This window comes from Peromyscus californicus, unplaced genomic scaffold (assembly GCF_007827085.1).
Source record: "Peromyscus californicus insignis strain IS unplaced genomic scaffold, ASM782708v3 Scaffold_15__1_contigs__length_86483966, whole genome shotgun sequence".
In the NCBI taxonomy this organism is placed as follows: Eukaryota; Metazoa; Chordata; class Mammalia; order Rodentia; family Cricetidae; genus Peromyscus; species Peromyscus californicus.
This window is the reverse complement of record NW_026294447.1, coordinates 10,657,367-10,682,365: the sequence shown is the minus strand read 5'-3', so window position 1 is coordinate 10,682,365 and position 24,999 is coordinate 10,657,367. Positions and strand designations below refer to the sequence as shown.

General features: G+C 41.4%; 2 protein-coding genes across 5 annotated transcripts in view; one reads left to right on the top strand and one right to left on the bottom strand.

Moving 5' to 3' along the window:
- Positions 1-24,999, bottom strand: part of Dock4 (dedicator of cytokinesis 4) — a 430,242-nt gene that overhangs the window by 49,064 nt on the left and 356,179 nt on the right. For 3 of the 4 annotated variants that reach the window (XM_052738384.1, XM_052738382.1, XM_052738385.1), the window contains exons 31-36: positions 12,338-12,486; positions 10,603-10,688; positions 6,489-6,515; positions 6,249-6,344; positions 5,399-5,459; positions 435-528 (exon numbers count right to left, since the gene is read on the bottom strand). In XM_052738384.1, the coding sequence (XP_052594344.1) occupies positions 435-528; positions 5,399-5,459; positions 6,249-6,344; positions 6,489-6,515; positions 10,603-10,688; positions 12,338-12,486 (513 nt within the window). The remainder of the gene's footprint in view (positions 1-434; positions 529-5,398; positions 5,460-6,248; positions 6,345-6,488; positions 6,516-10,602; positions 10,689-12,337; positions 12,487-24,999) is intronic. The other variant, XM_052738383.1, reaches the window with a different exon arrangement.
- On the top strand, positions 18,633-24,998 carry LOC128110697 (putative uncharacterized protein DDB_G0291608). The gene has a single exon (XM_052738387.1). The coding sequence runs from the start codon at positions 18,709-18,711 to the stop codon at positions 19,888-19,890; it is 1,182 nt and encodes a 393-aa protein (XP_052594347.1). The 5' UTR covers positions 18,633-18,708; the 3' UTR covers positions 19,891-24,998.

Genomic DNA, 24,999 nt, shown 5'->3' with positions numbered 1-24,999 from the left:
TGTTTAAAAATTAGTAAGCCCATGAAAAGCAAAGATCATCAGTATTTGATGGAATTTTCAGTGAAGACAGATACAACACACATAAAAGTGGAGCACAGAGTAGGGCAGATACAGGGATCCTCATGGTTACAAAGATTCCATGTTTAAATTAAGACAGCAAAGCACTAAGTACAAGTATACTGTACAGAGTTAGGTATCTACTTCATAACCCCAAGGGCAACCTCTGAAAGATCATGCAAAGACAGAGTCAAAAATACAGTACTGAAAAACATACATATAATTAAAACGCATTTTGATTTTAAAAGAGAAGTGCCCGAGTCTTCATCTCTAACTACGAAAAGCAGAGGAGTTAGTTACCATGTTGAATGCGTCAGTAGCTAGTTCACCCCCCACCTCCCTCCCCCCACCCCCATCTAAGCCCCAAGCAGAATTACCTGTGAAGTTCTGCGCCTTGAGGTGCAGGTCGTAGAGTTTATGGATGTAGCGGATGTACATCTCCTCCTTGTTCAGTTCAGTCTTATAGAAGTTCTGTGAAAAAGAGCACAGGCCTGGTGTTTCCTCAGCATTGAGGCCGACAAATGTTCCCTTTTACTTTGTTAAAGTTCTGTGTCTTCAAGGTCAGGAGAACTGATGTATATTTTTTTCCCTCATAAGTATCATTTTAATAATAAAACGAGGAGACTAAATTACAGCAACTGATTTTCAATCTGACCCCGTGTTCAACATTATCTGGCAATTATTGGCTAAGATGGTAATTTTAGGGTTATAATCAATGATTTGAATTTCTTCTTTCACTTTCTTTTTCATTTCTTTTTCTTTTTTTTTTTTTTTTTGGTTTTTCGAGACAGGGTTTCTCTGTGTAGCTTTGCGCCTTTCCTGGAACTCGCTTTGGAGACCAGGCTGGCCTCGAACTCACAGAGATCCGCCTGGCTCTGCCTCCCGAGTGCTGGGATTAAAGGCGTGCGCCACCACCGCCCGGCCATTTCTTTTTCTTTTAAGACAGGGTTTTGTATGTAGCCCATACTGGCCTGGAACTCACAACGTGATCCTCCTGCCTTAGACTCCAAGAGCCAGAATGACCACTGTACCCAGTGGTCTCTTATTCTCTTGTTACTTTCCATTATTTGTTCTCAATTTAGCTGTCAATTGGGCAGTCAGCCTATTCAACTAAAATATTACAGAGATGTAATAAATTACCTGTATATTCAATATGCTGATTGGCAGCAGGGATATTTTCAATTTCACATATACTTTGCTTTTTAAAGAAAGAAGTCTTTAGGACATAAAGTAAGGATCTGTAAACAAGGCAAAGGAGCTTTTCTTTGCCAGGCATGGTGGCACATGCCTTTAATGCCAGCAGAAAGCAGAGAGAGAGGGGTCTCTGAGTTTGAGGTCAGTCTGGTCTACATAATGAGTTCCTGGCCAGCCAGGGCTACATAGAGAGACCCTGTCTCAAAAAAACAAACAAAATACATTTTTTTCTTTCCTGGAAAATTATGTTAAAAGAACAGATGAAGTTGCTTCTCATTGTTAAGGTACATTTCTAAGTCATGCTGATTTCTTTTTTTTTTTTAATTTTCTTTATTTTTATTTATTTATTTTTTGAGACAGGTCTTACTATGTAGCTCTGGCTGTCCTGGAACTCATTAAATAGACCAGGCTGGCCTCGAACTCCCAGAGATCCACCTGCCTCTGCCTCTCCATGCTAGGATTAAGGTGTGCCTAGCAGTTGTATTAAGTTTTAATGTTTCTAGTTTACGTTTAAAACATAAAAGTATCAAGCTAGAACCCTCATCCAGTGACTGATGGAAGCAGATGCAGAGATCCACGGCCAGGCCCCAGGCGGAGCTCCATGAGTCCAATCAATGAGAGAGGGGAGGGATCATATGAGCAAGAGACCATGATGGGAAAAAGCACAGGGACAAATAGCCAAACTAGTGGAAACACATGAACTGTGAGCCAATACCTGAGGAGCCGCTATGGTACTAGTTTAGGCCCTGGGGATAAGTGAAACAGTTGATTAGCTTGAACTGTTTAGGAGGCCCCCAGGCAGTGAGACCTGGACCTGTCCTTGGTGCATGAGCCAGCTTTTTGGAACCTAATGCCTATGGTGGGACACTTTGCTCAGCCTTGGTGTAGGGAGGAGGGGCTTGGACCTGCCTCAACTGAATCTACCAGGCTGGGCTTACTCCCCAGGAGAGGCCCTACCTTGGAGGAGGTGGGAATGGGGGATGGCTTGGGGAGGAAGGCTGGGGGGTGGGAGGATAGGGGAATCTGTGGTTGATATGTAAAACAAATAGAAAAATCTCTTAATAAAAAGAAAAAAACTCCATAAAGTTATCAAGAATTTTATTTCTGCTTATTATTATGGAATGTGCTTATTGAAAACATTAAATTAAATAACTAATTTTGTTTTACAAATCTGAATTTCATTAAACTTCTGTAAAATATTTTACCAAGTTTTATCAAAAATCCAGTTTTTACTTACCTGGCTATACGAGCTGCAGGTACGTTATGAAATCCCTGCTTCAAACACTCAAGCTCAAGTACTACTTATCGTTGTTTGGCCTGATGCTACTCGGTATATGAAAGACACTGGCTGGTGCTGGGAAGGAAAGCTACTTACTTGAAAGAGTGCCAAGTTTCTGAAACAGGAAATGCCAGGAATTCTATAGGTTTTGATAGCTGCTGAGCCAGTCGGGGACCGAAGGGTCCACCCTCACAAGCACTGTCTGTCTATTATCTGACTGGTGTCCATTCTTGAGCCCAAGGACTCTGCACTATGAGGACACTGAGGCTGGGTTGAACGTATTATTACTTCCAACCCACACCATCTGCTCTCCTTGCCTTTCCTTTCCTGTGGATCCTGGCATTCTTTAAAAAGCCAAGTAAACAATGCTACTCAACCTCCCTCATTATCACCAAAATCATCTTAATTAGCAAGAATTGTACCATAAACACATCTAACAGCCCCACAGCAGGTTTTACATTATTAAAGGATGATTTGCTCTAATAGCTTTCTGGTAAGGAGCTGCATTCTTTGAGAACAAAAATAAGTGATCACTCTGTAAATGAATATTCCTCCTTAAGAGAAAAACCAAAGCTAACATCTCCCCAGCCAGCAGATGACAATCTCTCACATATGTCTGCTAAGAATTGTAATACAGAAAACAAAATAATAATTACAATTCCTCCTGTTAGTCATGACAAATATTCTGCACTGTCACCAACTGCACACTGGAGTTAAGCTCAGATCCCATTCCTGAAGTCAGAGGTATCCTGAACAGGATCTGCTGCTGACCTCACAGGAAGCGGTACTGAGGAGAACCATATTGCTGCTAGAAAACATCAAAAACTTTCCATATGGAGCAGGCGCTAAAGAGATTAGCTTCAAAGTGATAGATTTGGGTATTTAGTAAGTATTCTTGTGCTGGTTCAAAACTGGAACAGTTTTCAAAATGCGTGTGTTCTCTGCTCTTTGTCACGCCAAAGCTCTCAGCATCGGTGTCAAGCGATTACTACATGGCCACTGATTTATGAGGCGTCTGTCTTATTTCTATGAGGAGACAGGAAGGAATACAGGGCAAAGCACTCATTCTTTTACAAAGGAAAGGGCTTCTTCTGTTGGATAAGTTGAGGAGATGAACCTAATGGCTGCGTTCATGTGTTCACCACCAAAGAGAAGGCACCCGGAAAGGAGGGATGGCAGAAGAGCGTTCCTTAGGAAACAGGTAAACATTCTGCTTTGACGTTATTTATGAGCCTTTGTGCCTGGAGCTGGGGGGATAGCCTGGGCTGAGGATTCAAACTGAAGCTCACAGAACACAAGCAAGGTCATGGAAAAGGCTTAGGTCCCTGACTGTAATGGAAGATAGATGAAAAGCAGTGAGAACACAGGAGGGAAGGACCGTGTCAAGCTGAGAATGGACTGTGAGAGGAGAGGGAAATGGCTAGCACAATGGATGGGCTGCTGGTGCTAAGGAGGAAAATTATATAATACGCCAGTGTGAATATGACACACCCTCGGAGCATGCTTAGGTCTCGCTATTTTTAGGGGCCTGGCAATTGAAATAAGGATGTAAAAATTAATTAAAAATGAGAAGGAAGAGGTGGGTGTGGTAAAGAAAGATGATGTCATGAGCTCAGAAGAGCAGTGTAGCAAAAAACTAGGGCAACAGAAAGTTGGTCAAGTGAAAGTTCAGATATGTGAAGACAACTGAGAGGAATGAGTAAAACACAATGAAAGAACCCAGTGGACTGAATGGAGGAAATACACAATAAAAGAACCAACTGGGCTGAATGGAGGACAAAACATAATAAAAGAACCCAATGGGCTGAATGGAAGGAAAACACAATAAAAGAACCCAATGGGCTGAATGGAGGGGAAAACACAATAAAAGAACCCAGTGGGCTGAATGGAGGGAAAACAAAATTTCAAGGTGCAGGCAAAGTTTATCTGCAAAGGTTTCAGGGTGTCAGGGCAGGAATGCCAATGACAGCACAAGTGTTTAGAACAGACAATGAAGTTTCATGTGTTCTCAGAAAGACAAGGAAAAGAAACTGGCATTTACAGTAGAAGAAGTCATTCTTCTTCAATTCCAAATGAGATGAAGGAAAATTATCAAAAGCATTAGTTTACCACATAGTGAAATACCAAAATTAATGTCCAATGTATGATTATTCTTTTGTGGTGAGATACCATTCATTCTATTTAATAATGAGGCAGGTGACACTTTTTATACATTTTGGTTGGTCCAGAGTTTGTGGTTTAGACTGTTGTTCATTCATATACATAAAACTTAATTTTACTCTAAAGAAGTATTTTTCCTGCATGATACATTATATGGTCATCTGGTTGTAATGTAACTCTTGGCAATAGTGCGAGCATGAACTCAATCTACAAAGAGGTTAGTGAGTGAAACCTAAGTACATTAAACAGAAAACTTTCATTAGCTGTGAAGAGTTCAGTAATGGCTATTAGAATATAGAGGAACTCCGTGAGCATGAGAAGGCAGAGAGGAAGTGAAGTAGTCAGCAGAGCAATAAAGGGACCTCCATTCGGATACTGTGCTTTTCCTAGGAAAGTAACTAGACTGAGTTGGGTAAGCAATTCAGCAGGGGAGGACAGCACCCTCGGTCCCTCTGGGATGCCACTGAGGTCTGTCCAAGGCCACCAGCCCAGCGCACAGCAGGAGCATTCTGCAATGGTCCAAGCTGTGGATTGCTTTTCTGGGCTTCAGCCAACCTCAAGCTCACTATCTTCCTTTTAAAAACATTTGTACATTTTGGTAAGAAACATCCCGGAAAAGGGCACATATTCAAGTTCAAACAAAAATTAGTATTTCTGTGAAGAACAGCAAAGGTTAGGAGGAAAGGAGAAACAGTCCAGGTTACTAACCAGAAGGCTAACTGTGCAGCCGATCTTTTTGCCATCCACTTCTCCCATTTTCATGCAGTCCCTAAAAACAGAAAGCAAGAGTCACACTCGGAACGTCCTTTCATGGGGAGAGCATAGTGTCTCTGGTGTCTGGTGTGGGGGTAGGGGAGGTTCTGTCAGAGATGAGACTCTGTGGATTCAGGGGGAGGGACTGGGAGCAGAGACTGACCCCTGGGCAGCAGTGTCCGCTGAGGACTTCACCTGCATGTCAAGGACTTTTACGTCTATCTGAGGTATAAAAGCAGCCAGTCAGTCTGACCAGAGACTATGAGGAGAGTGTTCTTAAAATAAGAGAGAACCACCATGCATAGAATTGGGACAGCCTGCTCTAAAGACAAGATTAATGAAAATAAAAATAAATTATATTCGGGAAAGGAAACAATGTGATCAGCCCCCCTTCAAAGAGCACACAGCACATTAGTACAGTCCCCTATTCCTGTCCTCACTCTAAACACGAAGTCTAGATCTTTACCCTAAAGTGTCTGAACCACTGACAATTTTTGATTGAGTGAGTCTAATTACCCAAAGATTTTTCTTTTCTTTTCCTTCTTTCTATTTTTGAGGACGGTCAAGGACTCTGAGAACTCTTTCAACTCAACAAGACTTTGAAAGAATTATCAAAAACAGAACTAAACAAACAAGGAAACAAACACCAAAGCCAGATTCCAAACCCTGAACAAGATGGTTTCAAGTCCAAGGGCTGATTAGCAAGTCTTTGAATGATTAACTCAAGTGGAATGCTAATTAGAGTTCAGCTGTTTGAGCTTTTAACTAGAATGGAGCCTATCTGCAATCTTAAGCAGCAGCTTACCTGTAATCTAACAACCTCTCCATCAGCCGAGTGACAGTGGCAATTAATGAAACGCCACTTTCCCTCCATGTTTCCCGCTCAATTTTCTTTAGTAGACTGGAAAAGAAAGAAGCCAGGGCATTTTCAACATTTATTTTTATCAGTCACCATGACAACCATTTTACTTTCATCAGTACCTTAAATGCCTTAGCAACCACAGCAACATCTCACAAGTAGCACAATTTGCAAACAATATCTTACCTAGGGTAGGGACCAAATAGTGGAATTCTAATCCAGGAAGCATTGACAAAGCAAATCGATTTTTCAGATTATCCAAGTCATAAGATAGGAACACATGCACATAATCATGCTTTCAAACACACACAAGCCCCTCACAGCTCAGAGACACATTTTCCCCTGGCTTCTCTGTTATGCTGACGGAGACTGGTGCCTTGCCACACCGAACAACAGCGCGGAAGCAAACACAGGAGTCCCTCCAAGTTTACTTTTAAGCAAAGAGCTTGCTTTAGTCCCATAAAAATGCTTTCCTACCTCTCAGTGGAATGCATCTTCACCCAAGCAATTTTGCTGCAACGCAACCGCTACAGGAAAATCCTTGCACAGACGGTGTGACGCTTTGCGTTTTCTCCCTTCTCTTAACATTTGCCCACTCGATACATAGTGTACTATCTGTGCACTCACTCAACGGTTTCATTCACTTTGTCATTAGTCAGAGGGTTTTCTAAGTGGTTGTTGCAGCAGATTGATGACGGGCACCCGAGCCACCTCTCTCCTCCTACATTTCTCCTAATCCTAAACACCTTGGAGCAGAGGCACTATGTCAACACAACAATGACAGTCGTCATAACGAAGTCCTGATTTGCTTGCGCTCCTCTCTGCAAACGAACGCTGTACTTGGTAAAGGCTTCCTGACTGAACTTCCCCCAAAGCTAAAAGAACATAAATGTGGGGGTATCTGCACATTTCCTTACCCCTCCTATTTCAATGATCATCATTTCTGTCCAAAATCTTTTTTCTCTTGCATTTTGATTAAAAAAAAAGAAACGGTGTCTCTGTGTGTGTGTGAACGTTTCTCATATGTACAATGTAAGTATATTATATCTGCACTTAGTTGAAACAAAAACAGGAAAGGGGAAACCACTTTGGTAAAGGTTTATTTTGTCTGTGGCTCTATTCTCTTCCAATTTTCTTCTTACCCCACTTCTTTTTCTTGCTGTTGTCAACCAAGTACCCACTGTTCGGTCTTTTCTCCATGTCTGTTGTTGTCTGTTACACGGTATGCTTTCCTGACGGATTTTTAAATGTTATCTAGATTAAGAGTGGGTTGTTCAGAGAGAGACTGCACATGGAAAGTGTGGGGTTTGCCCTGACTGATCCCCTAGGAGAGGCCTCTTAGTTTGTTTAAATGTGTTTTCACTTACAACCTCTCAGCAGCACCTGTTTAGAGTAGACGTGGCAAACTGGTATTGAACCAAGTTCTCACATCCTGCCAAATCTTGCAGGATGCTCCAGACATTCCTCCAAGTGACAGCCCACACCTTACATACTCAGAGGCTAAAAAACAAGTAACTCAAGTGAAGTAATAATTCTAAAAATACACAGAGGCTTCCTTTCTGACTTTCATTAGTTTGCAGCTTCCCGATGTAGTCGGAGATCAGAGCTACACCATCCTGCAGGAGAGGCTCTGCTCTGCACACCCTGCTCCCTTCAGTGACTCAGGACCAAATGTCTGGACCAAGTCTAGAACCTTGTTCATCTGCATCCTTGGCCAGGCTTACTGCTTCTTTTGAGAATCCTTCCACCTTCCAGCTCACCTGATACAACCCGAGGAGCCTGTCAGCATAAAAAAGTCTTTCCAGATAATTGGGTGAAACTGGGCTTTTTTTCTCCTGGTCTGGACCCGTGTTCTTGTGCTGGCCTCCTGATCTGCAGTCATGCTCTTGTGCTAGGAGTATTGCGAGACCTTGTCTCATAAGTAAGGGGCAGTTTATCTCAAAGGTTTTCTGGGTTTTACAATGGGACTCTTCCATCAAATGGAGAGCAAACAGGTCAGACCATAGGAAAGCTTGGTGACTTCGTTCACCGTGAAGGAAATGGGGTCGGAGAGTGGTTTGATTTTCAATCTGTCTTTCTATATCATATGAGGATAGGCTGAGAAGATTGTTCTGACATACACACTCTTCTTGAACAACCCAAACAGCAGATTTGGATACTTGAGGCATGGTGTTAAAGAACTAGTCTCCCAAATCCAAGCAGTGATGGAACACGCAATCATTGGTTAAGGTCTTTGGAATAATTTGGAGTTCTGTTGGATTGGATAGAAGCAGTGGGCGTCTTCCAGGATTTCATCTTCTCAACTAAATTTTATGAAGTTTTAGACATAATTTCAGAGCAAATGAGAATCTGTTCCATAACAGCATGCCTTCATAATTCATAGTGTGTGTAGCAACTCACTGTGATTACACTAACTCATTGTGATTGTTAGTGCAAAATATAAAAGGATTTTATTATTTCTTGCACTTACATTTGCACTTTCTTTTCTGGGACCAGGTAGTAATGCTATTTAATTGTCACTTTAAATTTACTTTATTCCCAATATGTTGACTATAAAAGCATTAAAGAAAAATATTTATAGCCTTTAACAATTTTTATTTATTTTGTTATTATTTATTTATATATTCTAGTAATATGTTAAAAAGCAACAAAAGAAAAAAAGTTTCCATTGAATGAATCAGGTTCGTTAAAATACCCCTAATTATAGAGGCTTAATATCTTAATTATTACTTTGATTCTAATGTCAAGGTGCATCTTCTAGCTCAAAGTCATATTTATATAAAAGCAATCCAAATTGCAAGCTATCAGGCCCTTACTAAAGTAGATAAGAGGCATTAAAGAAAGAGAGCATGCATTTATTAATGCTATGAATTCATCATAAATAATTAATCACAGGTCTCAAGGGGTTCATTCCACTGAGTGCTTTCGTATTTTAGCTCTTTGTTCTAACCAAAGACTAGTAACTGAAATGAATGCATTTTTCAAAGGCAATTTATTATGTTGTACGAGTTTTTAATCAGAATTCTTGCTAAACTCCAACTGTCATGAAAGACAGACACTTTGGGCACAAGAATGAATGAGGGCTTGGTGAACAATTAGTAAACGTTTTGGTTTAATTCCAATATCAAAAGAAAATGGTATTCAGGGCTCAGAATGTATTTTATCGTTCACCAACACCATATGAAATCTCTATAGCCCTTCCTGGATTTTCCTTTCTATGAAAACTTCAAGAATGATCCTAAATCAGGCCAGCTAAAGACTACCCAACCTATCAATCACAGATGGCATTCTTAAAACCTATACATCTGTATTTCCATTGTTGCTAATCCACCCTTCTAAAATGAACCTGAATCTTGCATTTGGTTATCAGTACTACTTAGGTGATGGTTGGGCATAAATAAAAACACAGGTGTATTTTACGAGGGGAATGTATTTTTGCATTTTTGAAAGAAATGCAAATATTTCCCAAGCTCAGCAAGCTAATTTTCTTCCTTAAAAGAAAAATACTTTATAAAAAGACTACGTTTGAAAATGACTAAGATCTATAAGATCATAAAGAAAACAAATGTCAGCTGGGAAATCCCAAAGCACTGAGACATCCTCCTGCCTCCACTCTGGCTGCTCGGACACAGTGAGTTGATGCATAATCCAAGCAATCCATCCTGTGACTGTGATCATCGTGGAGCAGTTGGGACAATCTCAAAGGCCCTTCATAGAACTCCATTCTTCTCCCTCTATTCTCCTTGCAAATCACAAACACCAAACATACTAGAAATGACTTGCTTTGGTGACCTTCTAATAAGGGGCATCTAGGAAGCATTTAACAACCCTGAGCAAATGGCCAGCCGGTAAAAGCAGGTGCTGAGCATCGCAAACTAAGTTAATTGTTCAAAGAGCAAATCAGCCAGGGTCATGCTTTGGAAAACAGTGTATACAAATGATATAATCACACCCTTTTCTTCCTCTCCCACTCATAACGCTCTTGAAAATCATTATTTTGTAACAATGGCCTTATTTTCCCTTAAAATTATCAAGCATGAAAAGAGTGAGCTTTGTTACATAACACAGACGACCTGTCCTAATCTGAGGTTAAAATAAGGAGATGTGTCTAATCATCAACATAATAAGATCCACTTGCTAGAGTTAGGCAATTATCCTTTATTTCACACTCCACGGAGACAAAGCTCTCCTATGAGACCCAAGCTGTCTCCATAGTTCTCATCTACCATGGTGCAGAACGGCTCAGGACTGACACCAGATGTCCTGAATAGAACCAGCTGGAGAGAAGCACATTACTCACATACTGTTGAAGAGCTCACGGTATGTTTCATCACCTTTGCCCTCTGACATCAGGCTATCCAATTTGTCAATTAGCTTGGCTTCCACCTGAAACACACCCAAATATTACTCTTTCCTCCCACTCCACAGGTAAGATTTTAAGGCAAACTGGTAAGTATTCTTCTATGCCAAGAGAAAAGCTGTAGTACACTTTGTGAAAGTGACATTGTCAGCCATGGTTAATAGCAAGCCTCCCTTTAGAATTCTAGGAGGCTCATTTAGATGCAGTTAACATGACTTCATACTCCTGGCTGGCTAGCTTTCCCTGCTGCCAAAGACAGCATCTATCTCTCTGTGATCCCGACATAAATGTTAGCAGCTCAATTTAAACATTTCAATTCTGTTTTTAGGGACTATAAAAACTGGCAAGTCCTATTTCTTTTTTCTTTATATCACTATATCTGAGAACATCAGCAAACTAGCATGCCCAAATACATTCATTTAAATCTTTAATGTGTTTTCTATCTGTTTTCTTTCCTACAACAGTTGGAGGTTGCACTAAACCTTCGCTGAAGTTGAGAACTCATCCCAGCCATGTACAGATGGTAGACCCACAGAAATATTCTAAGTCAGCAGTAAGTAGCAGGAAACAGAGAGGACACAGTTCCTGAAAACTGTAGTCAAAACATTGATATTTTCAAGGATGTAAAGCCTTTATAACTTGAGTATCAGGAAGGGAACGATTTCTCTTCATCTACATGAGGCAAGGGGAGAGAGAAAATGACAACCTTTAGCCAGAATCAAAGCAATTGGGGCTTGGGATGGATATTCAACTTTGTCAAAGCCGAGCCCAATTACTCCTTTAAACCAACTGTCAATCAAGAGATAAAGATAAGGGGGAGGGAAAGTGGGCTCCCCTACCAAGCACAGTTTGTTCATAGCCTTTTGCTCACCCATTAACTTTCTTGAAAATAAATGTATATACGGATACAAGTGAAATGCCCACACTTTTGGCAATAGGAAAAATTTATGCATGCAATCAAATTGCTTCTACAGTTGGCAAGCACTTTTCTGAGCTTTGAAGACGGCTTCATGTGGAGAATGTGAAGGAGGGCTACATCCTGTGGGCAAGCAGGTTTGTGCAGTCACTATGGGAGTGCATGGTTCCCCCAACAGACATGGACCAGCAAAAGCGGCTGATTCTTTACAGATCTGGTTCTGCAATAAGGATGTCTGTCTTCCCCAAATGGGAGCAGTGCTATTAGAACTTAAGTCAGCAAGAAACGATAGGTTCATCCCCTTGGAATTTCCTTTGTGAGATTTTCCACTGCCTTCTCCTTCAAATTAATTTTCAATGCTCCAAGCTAAGAGCAATAAAACATACTGTGAGTCAAATGCTCAAAGCTAAGTCATTCACCAAACACAATGTGTAGACCACTGAGAGCTCAATGGCTTAAAGAATCATTAGCCTTCTGATTCCTCTGAGCCGTGTCCAGCTGGGAGCAAACAGCCCTCTGTAAATTCTTAAGGATAGACCTGGTAAGTCAAAGAATTTTTTAGCTGAAAGGAATGAAATGGGGTTTCCCTGGAGGCTCAGGGGAACAAGAAGCCAGAGAGATGTATCTAAGGCTGCATGGTGGGGGTGGGGAGGGGGTTCACCTGATTCTGGTTCCCCTGGATTCAGTGTTCACTTCCCTACTTAGGGCTGAAGTGGGGAAATCTAGAGACACCTTTAGGTGATGAATGCCACCGCCTACCTGTTTAAAGTTGCCACTCCTCCTCTGTTCCCAGTCCATCATATCATGAAAAATAGGAATCATGACATTCCGGAGATCTGGCTGGGGTATCAAGGTCACTTCTAGGAAGGGGCCAATCAGGGCAGGGATAAAATGAAGTTTGTGTTCTCCTAAATTAAGCAAAATATTTGAGTTTCAGTATATTTAGTCTTAATAAGGTTTTGAAAAGACTACTATTTTAAAATTTAGTTAAAACAATTACCAGAAAATATTCAACTATAATTATCTCCCCAGATAAGAAAATAACCCATAGCATACAATTAAAATGACAGAAATCAGAATATTTTACTACTGTACCTTCTTGTAAAAAAATTAGATGCTGTTATTAAAAGTGAGGGTGAAGAACAACACAATTGAGCTTTCCCAATATAATTAAGTGACTGAAAGACAAGGTATGACTATATGGGAACATTCACTTAAGATTACATAAGAGTCTGGAGAGCCGGTTCAGTAGCACCAGAAGCCATATGGTGGCTCACAACCTTCTGTAACTGTAGTTCGAAAGGATCTGATGCTTTCTTCTGGCCTTTGTGGGCACTAGGTGCACACAAGGTACATAAAAATAAAGGTAAGCAATACCCCTACTCCCAACACACACACACACACACACACACACACACACACACACACACACACACACACCTAGAAGATATCCCTAAGGTAATCACAGCTGTTATCTCTGGGTGGTAAAATGGCAAATTATTTTTATATAAGGAAAACTGGATTCTGTTTGTATTTTAAAGAAAAAAATGAACACACAGCCTAAACAAAAGTTTAAATGCAACCCCCTCAAAGTCTTCAATTATTCTCCAAAAAGGTTAAAACAAAACAAAATTGAACTTCTACTGGTCTGCAACCCGATACGCAGAGTCATGGTAGTTATGACTCAGAGCAAAGGCAGGCACACGGCCGAAGGGACACAGGTGACTTTATGTATGCAGTAGACCTGAAGTCCATGAGTCTATATTAACTTTCACAGAGAAGTTTCTATGTTGATAGTAAAAAAAAAAACTATGTGCGATGGAGGATGCACTCTTTTTCAGTATCATGGTTAAAAGTCTATGATGCTGAGGTACCCTCCTAGATGGCCTAGAACAAGTTCAGAGATCAGGCTGAAGGTAGCTGGCTTCGTGAAAGATATCAATTTCCTCTTTAGGGACAAATCACAGAAACCTTTTCTGATTCTTTCATACGATCAACCCATAAGCACTTCCATCATGATAAAACTCTCCCAGTTCCAGAAGCACAGAAGGAATACTACTTCTTGGAGTCGAACATTTTAGTTTACGTTAATATAAGCTGTAGTGTTTCCCATAATGTTCCTGTGAGAGAACAGAGGTGCTCAGTATCTTCCTTATATACCCTGTGATCCACAAAGGCAATGAAACACTTGAGGTCTCTACTTTCCTGGATAAGACACTACCTCAGCAAAATCAGAGCTCTGAGTTTTCAATTCATTACGTGATTATAAACAAGAAAGGAGAGAAAAGTTGAAATGAGTACCTCTTTCCAGAATATGTTTGACAGGTGACAAATTATGAGTTTAATTGAGAGCCTAGAAATTTGGGGAGTCATAAGACAATAAAAATGTACATTTTTTTAGTATGGATGTGTATTTTAGATTTGTTTCACTAATTCAGTCATTCATCTATTTTATTCAGGGGTGCAATAGATGGGAATGCTTGTATAATTTGGACAATCTATTGCTTGCAAATATAAAACATAAGAAACATAGAGGCTACTGCAGAGATACATATCTATAATCATGGAGCGTCAAGGATGGTACAGCTCATTTGACCCAGAAAAACTGAGGACAGCTGCTTGAACAGGTGTAGAATATTAGTGTAATTGTGCATAGATGTGTTACATTTCTTTAAGTTGCATTTGCTTTACTATGTAAAGATGTGTTGCTGTTTCACCTTGCCTGCCTAAGGCATCTGATTGGTCTCAGAAAGAACTGAATGGCCAATAGCTAGGCAGAGAAAGGATAGGCAGGGCTGGTGAGAAGAGAGAATAAATAGGGTGAGGAATCTAGGCTGGAAGGGAGGAGAGAGAGGAGAAAGAGAAGCCAGGGCCTTGCCAGGGAGGAAGCAGGAAAGTAAGACATACAGAAGGAAAGAAAAGTAAAAAGCCCCAAGTCAAAACATAGGGGAAGAGAAAAATTGTTAAATTAAGTTAGAAAAGCTGGCTAGAAACGGTATTCATAACTAATAAGTCTCCATGTCATGATTTGGAAGCTGGTCGGTGGCCCAAAAAAAGCCTGCTACAGACAGATTATTTTACTGGACTGGAAAATAAACAGCAGATGGCCTAATATATGAACAGAAGGTGCTCCTGGAAACAGCAGGGGCAGTGTGTCATATCTGGAAGTGTGGCAGAGGTCAGGAGAAATCAGCAGTAGTAGCCTGGGTTATGTACCATGTTGGATGGGAAAGGGGGTGTGACTCTTCAACTGTGTGTGTGTGCTTATTACCATTTTATTTTGCAGAAACATCACTTTGGGGACATGGGAAAGATGTGCTCTACTGGGAAAACTGATGGTAGTTAGGTTATAGTAGGCTTTGGTCCCAAAGCATCAGCCATGGTAACTGGGACAGGAGGCCAGATTGGAGGGACGTTCTCCTGGCCTAAATGTAAACCATGAGTGACAGTGAAGTCTACTACTAAATGAGACCAACTTGGAGCAGGAACAGAAACTAGTTCAGAGGGAGGAAGGATAAGGACTTCTGCTTGAAGCCCTTTTGAGACATTCTCATGTGCATAATACCAGATTTAGGGCTCAGGAACCTTGTAGAATTGTCATTGATAAACAGGGATTGATGTCACTGAATGAATGAAGTCATTTTGGAGAAGAAATGGTGAGGGTGTACTGAATACAGAAGTATAGGACAAGAGGAGGCATCAGCTAAAGTGATGGTGGGATATGTGGACTGCTAGAGAAGAGAAGACTCTGGGAAGTAGAGAGGGACAAGAGTACTAAATATGGTGACTCACTCAGCCAACACTTGCAAGCGCTTGCTCTGTGGCAGGCGGGCTCTGACCGCTTTCCACGCATAATTCCATTAATTCGCCTCTGTCACCTCCAGAGAGGAAACAAAAATCTTGGGACCATAAACAACTTACCCCCAAACCATTTAACTAGTGATTAGGGTGGCTAGCATTTGAACCCACCGATCAGGCTGGCTCTAGTTTGAAATAGCTGTCCTGTGAATGGGACCAACACAGGCTGTTCGGGTTGGCAGAAGAGTAATATGAAGGTAAGCCCAGCTATGAATCAAAGGGTAGAAAGAAAAAGTTGAGGAGGCAAGTATTGCCAACTTATCCTCTTAAAGCTGAAATTGCCAGAGAGCAAGGCAAAACCAAAGACAAGACCCACTAAACTCAATTAAAAAACTTTGGAGAGAAGAACAAGCAAAAGTTTTTCTTTTCACTGAGAAGGTAAGTACCCAGACATGCTCACTCTCTGGCCAGTATCCTATCTTCTGGAATAGTTCTTTATCCGTCATTCCACATAGTTAGGTATAACAACCTTCTACTTTGGCCTCAGGACAAGCAAGTATAATCTTAGTCTTGTCCAAACCAGCTTCATATCTGAGACCAATATGAGGCCATTAAGGACTTTTCTAGAAGGGCCTTTAAGAAGCAAATATGTTTCAAGTCTTCAAAAACCATTTTACTACTGAATGGAGACAGTCCTCCTGAGACTATGAATAGCAACCAGAGTGAAGGACAGCTAAGACACAGTGAGCCTGGATGTTCTCTTTAAGAAACCCATACCTAAAGCCAGGTCTACCAGCAGGCCTCCGAGCTATACAAGAGACTATGCATTTCTTAATTAATGCATGGCTAATCCTTAGATTAACTCTGGGAGTTGGTGTTTTACTTTGTCAAATGCAACCTGTAGATTTCTGATGCACCAGTTAGAGGGTGAATGTCTGTTCCCTCAAAGACCTCATGAGCAGTATCTTGCCTGCCCACTAGAGACCAGAATCACAACAGGAGGAGACAAGAATGTGGCAGCATCTTGAATTCTGTCAGGATTTCCACTTACCTAGGTGGTTTCCTAGACAGAGGCCACTGATTTGAACTACCTACTATCTTGGGATACCTACAAGGCTTCATATCACGAACTTTTCTAATGGTAGCAATAATGTGTTTGAGGCTTCTCTAATACCTGCCTCGTCTATGGCTAGATGTCCTTACCCTTTCATGTATCTGGAGGTCCCTACAGGACAGAGATTCTCATGCTCTCCACTGTCAACACACAGAATTCTGGGGCATTTGCCAGGCCTGTTTTTGGGGAATCCTACATGGACCTCACATGGTCAGGGAGTTGACCCTTCTTCATAACTGGAGGTCATGTTGATTCTGCCTTGTGTTTGGTTTCAATGTGAATTAAAGGGCTTCACCAGGGGCTGGAGGGATGGTGCAGCAGTTATGAGACTTGGTCTTGTAGAAGACATGTGCTCAATTCTCAGCACACATGCGGTGGTGGCTCACAGCATCCGTAACTCCAGCTCCTGGGTGTCTGATACCTTCTTCTGAACTCTGGAGCACCAGGCTTAGACATGGACCACATACATACATGCAGACAAATGTCCATACACAAAAATGAAACAAATAAATCTAAAACAAATTGATCAAGTGCTTTAAAAAAGGGCTTTGGGACTAGAAACCCAGTCCTGGCTACAATCCTTAGGCCCCTGTCCTTATGAAACTCCCTTTTTATATCACTGAAGTCACAACACAGCCCCATCTTCTCTCACTGAGATTTCATCAACAGTAACTGTTTTTCACCATCTTTATTTTGTTATTAAATTGATTAATTGGTGTGTGTGTACCTGCACATGTGGAGGTCAGAGGACAACTCTCAAGAGCCTCTTCTCACCTTCTAAGTCCAGATCCTAGGACTCAGGCTCTCAGGCTTGGTGGCATGGGCCTTTCCCTGCTGAGCCATCTCCCTGGGTATCTTAAATCTTATCCATGCCCACAATGCATAAGGAAGGAACTTGTAAGCTCTCGTGTATTCCTATCTGTCTTTCTGACCCAGATAATCCTCTGTCTTTCCCAAAAGACTGTTTTGTATTCCTCAACACAGCAAGAATGTCTCAAGAGAAAGTTCCTTATTGATGCAAATTTGTATATTTCCCTCAAAAACATGAGTCTCCTAAGATAGAAATGCCTGTACTGTTTTTCCTTTTTCTTCTCTACTCTTCTGACATCCACATTTTAGGCAGGTACCAGCAGCTGGAGTTTGCAATTCCTTTTCTCGGTTTTTTCTGTCAAGGCAGAAAGCAGAATCTGAAGCAAGCACTCTTACTGTCATTTGTAAAAGTCAAAATTCACTGTTTATTCCAGCTGTCCTGGCAAGAGAAAAAAAATGGAGGAAATGGAGGGGACTCCAGTGTGTGCACGGTTGGAGAGGCTGGAGAGCCCTGAAGTTTAATGCGTGATGCTCGACCGAGATTCTGCCCGAGGACCAGGCTGTAGGGCACAAGGTCCAGCTACTCAAAGCCATCACACAAAAGCCATCTTACTGTCTGAGTAATTCGGATAAGCTCTGGGCTACCTCCACACTATATAGACACCAAATGGATGCACAGCTTCGGAGTATGTGGGGCAAGGAGAGTAAACCGGAGAAAGAACACAACTAAACTCAGATTTCAACCTGCCCAGATAGTTCTCTCATGGTGAGTTAGGAGGAGATTGACAGCCACCGTGGTATCAACTTTGTTTTTTATTTTCTGTTTTTTTCTTCATGTTTTAAAACAATGTATTTATTTGTTAATTTATTTTGTTGTGTTGCTAGAAATTAAATCCAGGGCCCTATAGATGTTAAGCAAACATTGTGTCAATTGAGCTACGAACTCTGGCCTACAACCATGTCTTTAAACACATGCCTATTTGTATGGTTTCCTTGACTTTATTATTCTCATTTATTCAGATATTAGATAAGTATTGAGTTATCTTAACCTTGTATGTTCTGCAAACTTCATTCTTAACCTTCCTTGAGCCTGGCATTCATTGACCTCATAGTGGAGATCACCGCTAGTGCATATTGACTTATCACTATTTGAGTGGGCATTTTTGAGTCTCTTTTAAAAATATCTCTACCATTTATGGATATTTTATAACCTAGTTTTCTTCTTTTTAAAAAATTTCAATGTACTCACAAGAGAGGGAGACAAATATATCAAACCTCACATGAACAGCATCTGGCTTCCCTTAAACCTCACATGAACAGCATTTGGCTTCCCTCAAACCTCACATGAACACTGTCCAGCTTCCCTCAAACCCCACATCAACACTGTCCAGCTTCCCTCAAACCCCACATGAACACCATCCACAGTCCACATTCCATCAAACCCCACATGAACACCATCCACAGTCCACATTCCATCAAACCCCACATGAACACCATCCACAGTCCACATTCCCTCAAACCCCACATGAACACCACCCACAGTCCACATTCCATCAAACCCCACATGAACACCATCCACAGTCCACATTCCATCAAACCCCACATGAACACCATCCACAGTCCACATTCCATCAAACCCCACATGAACACCATCACCATCCACAGTCCACATTCCATCAAACCCCACATGAACACCATCACCATCCACAGTCCACATTCCCTCAAACCCCACATGAACACCATCACCATCCACAGTCCACATTCCCTCAAACCCCACATGAACACCATCCACAGTCCACATTCCATCAAACCTCACATGAACATCATCCACAGTCCACATTCCATCAAACCCCACATGAACACCATCCACAGTCCACATTCCATCAAACCCCACATGAACACCATCCACAGTCCACATTCCATCAAACCCCACATGAACACCACCCACAGTCCACATTCCATCAAACCCCACATGAACACCATCCACAGTCCACATTCCATCAAACCCCACATGAACACCATCCACAGTCCACATTCCATCAAACCCCACATGAACACCATCACCATCCACAGTCCACATTCCATCAAACCCCACATGAACACCATCACCATCCACAGTCCACATTCCATCAAACCCCACATGAACACCATCACCATCCACAGTCCACATTCCCTCAAACCCCACATGAACACCATCCACAGTCCACATTCCATCAAACCTCACATGAACATCATCCACAGTCCACATTCCATCAAACCCCACATGAACACCATCCACAGTCCACATTCCATCAAACCCCACATGAACACCATCCACAGTCCACATTCCATCAAACCTCACATGAACACCATCCACAGTCCACATTCCATCAAACCCCACATGAACACCATCCACAGTCCACATTCCATCAAACCCCACATGAACACCATCCACAGTCCACATTCCATCAAACCCCACATGAACATCATCCACAGTCCATATTCCATCAAACCCCACATGAACACCATTCACAGTCCACATTCCATCAAACTTCACATGAACACCATCCACAGTCCACATTCCATCAAAACCCACATGAACATCATTTAGCTTCCATCATAATGGAATTTTCACCAATTTGTTTTACTAACATTATGCATAACGTTTTTCTCTAGAGAATTTTAAAGCAAGCCTGAGACATATCATTCTACTACTGCACCAGTCAGAAAGCATCTTTAGTAGACATGACACTTTATGAATGTAGAGTCATAATGCCTTTATCATAGTAATACATTCAAACATTAATTTCTTAAATTAATTAAAAACACAAGCAATTTTAAAACTTCCCTATGGTACTGAAGCATGCAATTTATAGCTTCCATTTCAGCTACAATTCAAACAAAGCCCACAGACTACATTCTATAGCTGGATCTCTCTTCAGACAGTGGAGAAGTGAGAGAACAGCCACACTTGGGTCGTGATTATGCAGGAAGGCTTCAGGGTAGCCTTATTGCTAAAAACATATTTTGGGAGAGCATGTGCAAACCTAGTCAGGTCCCCAAGTATTGAAAAATCCAACCCCTACTGAATCAGCAAAGCAAAATTTGGAGCCATGCATAGAGGCAGCAACTTTACTTCACTTAAATGATTTCCCGTAAACTGGAGGGTTCATATATGTCCCCACACCTCGCTGTCAGCCACACGGTCTTATTTTAGGTATCTGGGGTACCTGATACCTGGGCTGTGGAGTTTTATACTTATGTACAGGGAGCAGCCTGCTAGGGAAATATTGATTGTTCTACAGTGGTTCCGAAATGCTGTGTTTGCAAATGTGGAACACAGCACACGATATGTTTAGTAAGACTGTGAAGTCATCTAAAAATAGAAAGTGAAAACTTTGCAGCAAAATGAAGGCCACATGTGCAGCCTGTTGGCAGGGATAAACCTCCTCACAGACCACCCTACTCTTTCAAGGGCACACGTAAGTGGACAAAATTTGGAGGGTAATATATAACTTACCCCCTCTATTGACAGAATGGTATTTTATTTCTTTAATTTAGGAAATAAAAATATTGGGGAATAACACATTTAAGAAGAGGTGTTCACTCATCACCAGTTGGTCCTTACTCTTCAAAAATAAGCTATCAAAACCATAATGTGATGTCACCGCACATCCATTAGATATATAGAAACTGGACCCTTGTGCACTGTTGATGGTGACATGGGACAGGACAAAATGATGTCAGTTCTTAAAAAAAATGAAAAATACAATTAGGACAAGTTCTGGTAATTCTGCTTCTGAGGCATCTACCCATGAGAAGAGAAAGCAGGACCTCAAGAGGCCCCCGGACGCCATGTTCACAAAAGTATAACTCGTAATAGCCCAATGTGGGAGCAGCCCACTGCAGACAGAGGTGTGGAGATGGCAATGCAGCACACTTGCAACAGTGGAAAACCACGACCCTCAAAGGGAAGGAAGCCGACTCCTCCACATCCCAAGGGCGAAGCTCAAGGTCATTCTCCTAAAAGAAGAAGTCAGTGGCAGCAAGACACAGGCTGAACTATCTCGAATATGTGTGACGTAGCGAGGGTAGAAGACTCAGAAAGTTGACAGGAGAGGTTGAGGGGTGATGGAAATTTTTGTTTACTGGTTATGTTTTTTATTAGCCTACAGAGAGTGAGTTTTCATTGTTGTATTTTCCAAACAAAATTTGTTTTTGTTGTGCCCCCTCTCCCCCATTTCCTTCCTCTCCTCTTCCTTCCCTTGTGCCCTTCCCTCCCCAGGGCCTCCCTTCCTGCAGTAACTCAGTTTTCCAAGACAGGAGCTCTGGAGATGGATGGTGGAGGTTAAGGTTGACTGGCAATGTGAACACACTTAATATTCTTCATCCCTGAGAAATAGTTAAGACTGCAAATTTTATGAGTATTTTACCACAACTGAAAATACCTACAAACACATACTAGATTTTAATTAAGTCCTAAGGACACTGCAACCAATGGGCCACAAATACCAAGGACAGCATCACAAACTCAGAGTTCCAATGGCAGAGCCTGACACTGCTATGTCGGGGACCACTGCTCTATGTTCCTTGTTCACTTGCTGGGTCTGCAGACAACAAAACCTGGTTTTGTTCCCCTGTTCCCAGTTAGACTCCCCCATTCCTGGATCTAAAGCATAAATTGGCAAAGCCACTGAGTTGCTCTAGTTAAGGTGAAAATCACCACTTTATGACCCCTCTTAAGAGCACAAATGCTCCAAAACAGAGACCAAAGGAAGAGAAATCTGAATACATTGTACACTGAAGTATCCAAATATCTACATAGTTAATCAAGAAAAGAGCTTCAACTTTCTCTATGTAAATGCCATTAAAAAGCACATTTAATAGTGTAAATTGTTATATAATTTTAGAATGATAAAAGTATTTTATAAACACACAACTGAATGTCTACTTGTCTAATAACTTGGTGGAAAGTAACAGTGGGAAGCAGGACATGGTGGCACACACCTATAATCCCAACACTCAGGTAACTGAAGCAGGACAATTGTGATTCCAGGCTAGCCTGGGTTATAGAGTGAATCTTTCTTAAACACAAAGAAACCAGAGCCAAAACCAAAATGTGGTGATTAATCTTGATTGTTAACTTGATTAAACTGAGAGATGCCTAAGACATGATTGGTAAAGCACACCTCTGGGGACATCTTTTTCTAGAGAAGACTATCAGGGGAGACTGTTGTGGGGTGGGCAGCAGCATCCCCTAGGTCAAGGATATCCCCTGTGTTAAGTAGCATCCCCCTCCTTTGCTGTACTAGCCCAGAAGACTGTCTCTGGCACTGTTTGGAATCATTCACTATTCTCAACATACAAATCCCCATCGTTATGTGATAAAGGGGGCTACAGGGGAAGGGCATGTTAGCACAGGTAGTCCCTCTTTTCTGCTTCTTGGCTCCCACGAGGCGAGCAGCTTTTCTCTACCACACCCTTCCAGTATGACATTCTCTCTTGCCTTAGTTCTGAAATACTGAAGCTAGCCAGTGCTGGAGGGCAGCCTCTGAAATGAGATCTAAAACATGTCCATTCTCCTGTAAGTTACTTCTGCCAGGTATTTGCTAGACATGAAGTCTAAGCTGTTCTAAAGGCGAAACGTTGCTCACACGTAAAACTAGGGACATAATGGCTGGGTCTGCAGCATTAGGTTTATGTTTAGCAGCCTGATTACAAAGTTACAGGTGCCTTTGAAATCAAATCCCCCTCAGTCTCACAGCAGAATGGAAAAAACTGTAAAATTCATGCAACGTTTTGGCAAAAAGTCAAGACTTCCCTGTAGGAAATGATATAGAAAAGAATGGTTGAAGTGAAGCTTTAGACTCTATACTTAAGCTACATACATCATGATGGGGATTTGTGTGTTGAAAATAATAACTGTTTCCTAACAGACCCAGATTATGGTAGAGATAGTCTTCAGGGCTAGGCCAGCAAAGGAGGGAGAGGGTGCTGCTTAAGGCAGGATTTTTCCGTCTTTGGTCAAGTACTTAAGAAGCATCTGCAAGCTTGCTATCCTCTGTCCCAGAGACTTCAGGGTCTACAGGGGAGACATAATTCGCATTTCTCACAAGGTTCCAGGGGAGGCAGACACTACTTGGAATTTCACTTTCAATCCCACTGTCCTAATGAATGTCATTATGGGATATATGTACTGCAGAGATTTCCTAAAATGTCTCAATTTCTGAAGAAAACAGAAGTAATTTAACATCCACCTAGGAGAGGGAGAACTATATGGTTGTAAAGATTAAAACAGAGCAGCTTATGAAATACACCTATTTTATTAAGTAGATTAAGACACTCGAGCCTAAACGGATGGCTATCCAGGCCTGGGTGAAGTCATGTACACAGCAATGCTCAGAGAGAACCATGGTGCCCACCACTCTAGTAACCCAACCATGTATGACACGATTTCCCATAGGCTCTGCGAAGAAGCTCACCAGCCACGATGCTTGAGAAAGCATGTCAGTACAGCACTCAGTAGGAAATACAATGCTAAATTAATGCCACGTGTAACAAGGACACCACAAGGCTCAGCAGGAGGGCTTTAGGAAAAACAAGACAGACTCAGCTAAGCGTGGACACTAAGACAGCGACTCTCCAGCCAAGACATCTCATGCTGTTTTTCAACTGGGCCTAGAGACAGATCATGAGTTGTTCGAGCTGGCCTTTCATCATTGGATCTTATTTTTCAGATGCTAATTCATTTTATTTTTCTGAGATAACCAGCAAGCATTTATGAATAACAAAGCTCTCCAAATTTCAGTGCATATTTGAGGGACATATGAATCCTGGACAGAAATCATTCTGGAACAAGAAAACAATTCCTGCAATTTCTAAGTTGTGCTACAATGAGGCCAAAAAGGAAGGAACTCTCAGATCATTACACAGTCAAATGTCAATCACTTGAATAAATTGCAAGGGATTCAAATACAGTAATAGTCAATGATACAAAAAAAGGTGCAAAAGTAATATGCCAAATTAAATGTTATGAATCCCTAGAAAGAGATCCTATGCCAATGAAATTTAGAACAGTTTATTTTCCAAATATTACTTTTTGTGCAGGCAGATATAGGCTGTCAATTTGCTGGGATAATATGCTTTCTACACTGAGGGATTAACACAATTGGATATTAACTTAATGTTAATGTTAGCTTAAGATGCTAACACATCTTAGCAATTGCAGACGCCTTATAGGCCTTTAGTGAGATACCTTATGATGCAGGTCAATGCAGGAAAGGTATTCCAGATGATGATGCTTAAGGCAATCTCTCATAAAGTTTAATCCAAATTTATGATGATTCATAGCTTCCTTTCAGAGTTCTAAAAGTTTTGTGTTGCTATAGTTCCAAATTCTGAAAGGTTAGTTCATTGCTAGAGAATGTTCAACATTGTGATACCAGACCTCAGAACTTATCACTAACAAGGAAAGACACAAAGGTATTGTGATGTTTTTCAACTAGACACCAATGTGAAGAATGAACCTCATTCAGTGCCACGGTGTCAGTTTCTGGAGACAGCATTTTGTGTGCAAGAGAGAATTCCATCCACAAGTACTAAAATCTCATGATTGATTTACACATTTGCTCTCAAATGCTGTCATTGGTCAGCCACTCATCTACATATGTGTAAAGGTCAGGAGATGAGCTGGACCACGCAGGGGGCGTCACTGTTCATC